Source organism: Cariama cristata, unplaced genomic scaffold, assembly GCF_000690535.1.
Source record: "Cariama cristata isolate BGI_N322 unplaced genomic scaffold, ASM69053v1 scaffold36803, whole genome shotgun sequence".
Taxonomy (NCBI): Eukaryota; Metazoa; Chordata; class Aves; order Cariamiformes; family Cariamidae; genus Cariama; species Cariama cristata.
Window position 1 is genome coordinate 1 of NW_009609604.1, and position 6662 is coordinate 6662.

Genomic DNA, 6662 nt, shown 5'->3' on the forward strand with positions numbered 1-6662 from the left:
CAGGGGGTCGGGCGGGCCTCTAAGTCCCACGGCAGGCCCCTAGGACGAGGGCTGCCCACCCCAGTGCGAAGGGGTGAGGAGGGGAGGGGAGCTGCGGCAGAGCCCGGTTCTCTTTCCCGCCTCCCTGGTGTCGGCTAGGGCTCTTTGCCCAGGGGAGGGGCCTTCCCACACGAGCGGAAGGTGAGGGGCCTTCCCACACGAGCGGTGAAGGGGGAGGGCAGCGCGGCGAAAAGCTCTTGGGCCTGCTGCGCTCTGTGCCTTGCTGTAGGTCAAACTCCAGCCTGTTGCTCGTCCTACGCGAGGCCGGCATTTTTTGCCCTTGCAGAGGCAAGGGCCTATCCTGCTCGAAAATGTCCTCTCTAGCCTGTAGAACTTCTTGTTTTGCGTGGTGCAGGCACAGGTTTCCCCTGCAGGAAGAGCTTTGTGCAAAAGCCGATGTGACCTTAGGCTGCTGGAAGCCCAAGGACACATGCAGGCCGCTTGTGAAAGAGGATTCATTCATTTGTGCCTCGCTAGATTTAAAACTCTAGCTTATGACTGTGCATTTAACAACTTTGGAATTAATTTGATGGCTTTTATTTTTTTCGTTTCGAAATGTGTATCACTGTCTGCTGGTTTATCTGACTTTTTTGTTGCTGTTTTGCTACATTTTCTGTCAGTATAACACATGTACAGATTCGTTGAACGATGTAGCTATTTGCAATAACGTCTCCTCAAAATGGTGCTATCAAATTGCATGGCAGCATTTGCTTCTGTATCCATTATTGTATATCCAGCTATGCAAAGGTTGCTGTCTTTCAAGTAAGAAATGGCTTAGTAGATAATAGCCTTATAATCTTGTATGGGAACAGCTGTGATCAAATGTTTCTTTTTTTTTAATAGCTTTTTTCCTCCTCTTGCAGATCCGTGCTGGATCAAGAGTCTTGTACAGACCAATTTCGGCATCTGTGTTGTCTAGGCCAGAGGTCAAGAATGGAGAGGTACCTTATAAACAAAATTCTGTATCTTCCTAAATTATCTGGTGAGCCTAAATGTCCTCAACCTAGAGTTCACTTGTACTAACTCAAATACCTATAGTGTGAAACATGCTTGAAGTCAAACACCTAATAATACTTGTTGCTCTCTTGCTGTTTCCCCTGAGAAGTCTTTCACATTTAAAGTTGATTGTTTTCAGGTGGAAGAGAGGTGATGTTCTCAAGTTTTTAACTTTTAGCTATAGTCTCATCACTTGCAAGAGGAACTGGATGTTGGATCTAATACAACTTTTAAAACTGCAGAATAACACTATCAAAGTGGTCATAGAAAATGGTCTGTGTCTGAATATAATGCTTCTTCATGTTTTGTTTTCTTAGGGCAACTCAACACTTAATGGGGCTCAAAAGGCTGTCTCCCAACTAGCACTTAGAGAATTCCAGACTAGTGCTATCAGCAGGGACATTGACACTGCTGCCAAATTTATTGGTGCTGGTGCTGCCACAGTAGGTGTGGCTGGTTCTGGTGCTGGTATTGGAACAGTCTTCGGTAGCCTAATCATTGGATATGCCAGGTAATCAATCTCTTTCTTATAAAACTCTTGAATTGCATGCAGATGTATCTTGAGACAGCACCCTCAGATAAGCTAAGTTGTAGTAACCATGATGGCGCTGTTATAAATTCTGTTAATAATTATTATTAATGATAAACATGGCTAAATAGAATCATATGAAACTGTAGTATATTCATCAGGATGGCTCTGTTGTTAAATTCAGAACTTTGTACGCTATCTGAAGAACAGATGTGAAAGAAATGAGATCATTAGACTTGGTCAGTGTTTTGGTCACTGAAGTCCAATGTTTCAGCATTCGGTTCCAGAGCTGAATTAAAAATCTAGCCTGGATCTTTTCCCATGTGAGGAGAGAAGTCCTAAGGGGAAAACTCTGTGACAGCTGGTAATAACTAATGTGAGTTTGTATGCTTTAGACTTTGCAGTCAGAATTGTTGTTTAGAAATGGATGCTTAATTCAGTTTTCTAACACGTTCAGCTTTGCATGTCAGAATATGTAATTACTTCATCGAATGAGTAATTAATTATTCCTTCTAGAAATCTGAAGGAGATGGGGGGGGGATTTTGTAGTAGGGATGAACTTCTGCCAGATAAGTTTACAATGTTCCTGTAGTAGGAATAGTTCACATGCTATCATGGAAGAGCAGAACTGGTAGAGGCATAGAACTTTACTGAAGGTTTCATGTTCTTCACTACTCTTTCAACCAGTTAATATTTAATTAAGTCTTACTTCTTAATAAAGATTTTTAAGCCCTACTGAAGACAAGGAAGTTCACTTTTTACTTGAACAAACATAAGTGTTTTCAGTATAGAGCTAAATTCTCCTTTTTTTGAATGTGTCAATACGAGGTTGTGGAACATTACTCCACAGTATTATGTTGAAGTTTTTTTTTCCTCTCCAACACACTTCTTGGAGGGATAATTCATTATATTTTTGTGACAAACTGCTGAGTATTTCTTTTTTTTGCTCTAGGTGGTTTCAATTCCTATGTTTGTCTGAGAGCTGCTTAAAATGTTATAAACTTCCTTGGAATATAGTTCTAATGTCACAGATGTGAAATAAATTTATAAAGCATAGTGCTGATAGTTCCTGCGTGGGAGGATGTAGAGACGTCAAATTCAAAAGCATATATGAAGATAGTCAGAAAAACTGTGCTTATTTAGAAAAGCCGTATACAATCTGCATAACCTCAGTCTAGCCTTAATGGCCAACTCATTTGTCTTCAGTGAAATACTTGCTAAAATTACTTCTGCTTGGCTTTATTGGATTTTCCTGTTACAGAATCTGTGGCAAGGAAGTATCAGGTTCTGAATCTGTCAGATGCATTGAATGATATGGAAAACACCTTAATTGTAAAGATAAAAAGGTCTTACACCTTCACTTTCTTTTAGAAATCCTTCTCTGAAGCAGCAGCTGTTCTCATACGCTATCCTGGGATTCGCCCTGTCTGAAGCTATGGGTCTCTTCTGTCTGATGGTTGCTTTCTTGATCCTATTTGCCATGTGAATGGAGATCTGCCTGTAATATTGGCATTTGAATGTAACTGCATTTTATGGGACTCCCAAAATGTTGGTGTCATGGAAATTGATGCTATTTCCAAAGTCATTTCATTAAAGATAACAACTTTAACTGTCAACCTGTTGCCTGCGTTTATTGCCTTTCTCGCTAAGATACCTGGAAGACAGCGTCTTGTCATTCAGTCACCATGGATTTCTCCCAATAATGATATATTGCATAGGACCCTTCAAACAATGACTTCAAGTCATACATTTTATTTATTAATATATATGGGCAGGTTGCTTGTTTGTTAAAATTAATGTGGCATATCTTTGAAAGAACAAAGGATACACAGATTAAATGTGAAAGGCTGTACTGCTGGCTTTGTTCCTTCACTTGTGTTTCAAACTTAGCCAGAGCTGTTCCTGTGCACAATTTGTTTTTTTTTCTCAGGCTGGCTGGCACATAAGGTGTTCTGGCACCTGTTGGTGCTAAACACAAATCCACAAACAGTGATAGGAAAGTTCTCTTTGCATCAGTTTTCAGTTACGCTATAAATTTTGATCACAATGGTAAAAGTTTTCCACTTGGTTCTGACCAGTGTCCCTGTTGAATTAAACTAACAACTGCTTTAGGTTGGTCCAAGGCATTTAATTGTGGCATATTGATACTATACTCTTGCTTAGTTACTGCGTTCTTTGCATCACCTAATTAAAAGGGAGAACTTCCAGCTTCCTGATTTGTAAAGCCAGCCTTGCGTTACCTCTTAAATCTTTTAGGAGCAGTAGGATCAAAGCATTTTTATTAGGAAATACCTAGAAGTATCAAGCTTTGCTTCTTACAGCATCTGTCTTTTAACAATCTAAATGCGTTTATGGTGTTGTCTACACTTACAGCAACATGCTATGTGCTGCTATATACTAATCTGGTGGGGCATCTTAAACTTTATTCAGAATATTAAATAATAGATCTGATCATTTGACAAATATAAGCCGAACTTTGGAAGAATGTGAGCAAGCTTGTTACAAGCTTTGTCATCTTGCTGTGAAATGGATAATTAATGAATTAAATCTAGGAAACTTCTTACTGTAAGCTGCCTGTCCCTAGGGAAATGGAGAAATGACTAGTGGCTCTCAGATCAGTGCAAGGTACAGGCAAGACCTTTGTTTTCATCTGAATTCAAGTACCAAACTGGGGTTCATAGAGACATGGTTTTGTGGTGGACTTGGCAGTGTTAGGTTAATGGCTGGACTCGATCTTAAAGGTCTTTTCCAACCTAAATGATTCTATGGTTCATGTAGCCTAACTTGGACCTATCATGAGAAGTTGATTTCCCGATATGTTCTTAGGAGAAAGTAGTCATCTTAAAAGGATTAAAAGTTACTGTGTAAATACAGAGAGCATCTTTTTATGCATGTGAGGTTTAGGAGTGTAGAATATGCAGCATCTTTGAATATTCAGTGCTAGCACAGTATTAGTAGTGCCTTATATGACTGGGTTTGGAAGTCGTTTTTTGGGGGAGTGCGAGAGGGGTAGGAGGTAAAGTGTATTGCGGCTATCTTCCAAGTGGTCTATGCTTAACGCAGTGTTTATTTTATGAACGTAACTATTACACATTCTTGTAAGCTGTTCTGTTACAGAGCTGACATACAGTGCATTTGCCCTGGATGAAAGGTAGATAATGATTACTAGAATTCTAGGCTAAAGCTGATCTGTGTACTGCTGTCCTGGTAGGCGATGAACTTCGTTCTGTTCTCTCAGTACTGTAGAGATCACTGCAGGCATCTGAGGTGGCAATCCATATTTCCTAATACCATGGACTAACCTAGTGGGCTAGCTTAGTTCAAGCTTCTGATTTCTGTATCACTGCGATTTGGCCAAACAAGGATCTTCAAACTTGTCTTGGTCAAGTCTTGCTCCAGCTCTGTTAATTGTACTTACCAATTTGTTTGCCTATAAAATGGTTCTGCCGAGTTGTAATTATGTGTTTGGTGTAGAAAGAAGATCTAGCTAATCTATTGCTCTGTAACCTCAATGAGAAAGCCACCATGAGTTACTTGAATCAAGTTTGAATGATTATTTCTAGATTTACATCCCATTTTTTTTCCAAGTGGTTCACCCTGTCAACATGTACTCTTTACTGTATGATCAGCCTTGTCTGAAAGGCAGCAGATGTCTCAGGTGACCCTTGTGTGTTGATGCGAAGCTTGTCTGTTTTAGTGGTAATGTCTCCCCAAGCTTGTTACCTTTTAACTCACTCTTGGACTGGTGAACATGGGCCAAACCCAAGCAAAATTGCCGTTTGGTTATGCCAGTCTTGAAAGAATTGGATCTTGGTGTTACAGATAAACACTAATCAAGGACTTGCAAAACATGGCAACAAACCTTCACGCAGAGGATTATCCTCCTTATAGACGATAAGGGGCTTAGAATTGGTGAGTGATGGGAGCGTTTTCACATCTGAATGATCACAGGGCACATTGACTCCCTTTCTCTATTCCCCTGTTTTTCATGTTCTTGAAAAACAGAGCTTAGTTTCAGTGGTTATGTGAGCACTTTAACAGCGTGGTCAATTTGAGTGGTCTTAGAAAGACAAAAAATACTCTCTCTTTTCTTAAAATGCTGACAAAAGAGACAACTGTGTAAAAGATTAAATGTTTTTTACACACAAAAAAAAACCCAACCTTTTTGCAGTGATTGGGCAGCAGCAGATCAAGGATTCTTGAATCTTCGCCATAAGTTTACATCAAGAAATCTTTTTCATAGGTCAGGGAAACCAGATACAAAGTTCCATGAGGTGGTACTATAGGGTTCACTTTCCTGAAACCTTTTTCACAGTTTCTTCTGACATGGGCCGTGCTGACCTTGGAGATTGTCAACTTGTGAACATATTTTAGTTTCTCTAGATCCAAAGACTTATGTTCATGTTTCAGCGTTGAAGATGAAGCCAGCTGAAGCAGAGATCTTCATTGTCTCTGAATAACTGTTCTGCCTGCTGTCCCAGTAGGTCAGACATTATTCCACTTCTGAAAGTGATGTGCGCAACAGTGTCATCCTAATGTATAATGAAGGAAATGTTTATGTTACCAATTATGCTCTTAAGTTATTGCTGCAGGTAAAAGTGATTCACCCTTTCCATCCTGCTGCGCTTTTTTTCTTTTTCTGCTTTCTCTCTGCTTATGTTTTTGCACCAATTTCAGACTGAAGAAAGGCAAATAACTTGCAGTTCAGTTTTTTGTTCAGGTTCAGGACTGGTGCTGCCATATGATGGTAGAGCTAAACCACTGAAAAATACTTGTTTCCAATACAGCTCTTAGGTGCTCTGTGAAGAAGGAAGTAAGATCTCTGTTCTTCTCTTTTTGCACTCACGTTTGAGCCCTTTGCAACATGCTTACAGTAAAGAATAATTCCACCTCTGAGTAAACAGTGTACTCTTATGCAGTGATTTTTATCCTAGCCAGTCAAAGAACTTTGCGAAAGTGCTGTACAGTGCCCATGAAGACGATTTACAAGAAGTGAAACATGCCATATCGTCTTTTGCAAGTTCAGGGAAACTTCGACAATGTAGTTCACTGAACTAGTACTACTTTTTTAGAAATATTTTTTGTTACTCATAGTCTC

The 6662-nt window shown here is 39.9% G+C and overlaps 1 protein-coding gene across 1 annotated transcript; it reads left to right on the plus strand.

Annotated features, from left to right (window-relative positions):
• Positions 1 to 882: 882 nt before the first annotated feature.
• ATP5G3 (ATP synthase, H+ transporting, mitochondrial Fo complex, subunit C3 (subunit 9)) lies at positions 883 to 3180 on the plus strand (the record flags this gene model as incomplete). Its single annotated transcript, XM_009697591.1, has 3 exons — positions 883 to 980; positions 1353 to 1546; positions 2936 to 3180. Coding segments are annotated over 3 exons (407 nt in total), but the record flags the coding sequence as incomplete, so codon positions are not given.
• Positions 3181 to 6662: the final 3482 nt, after the last annotated feature.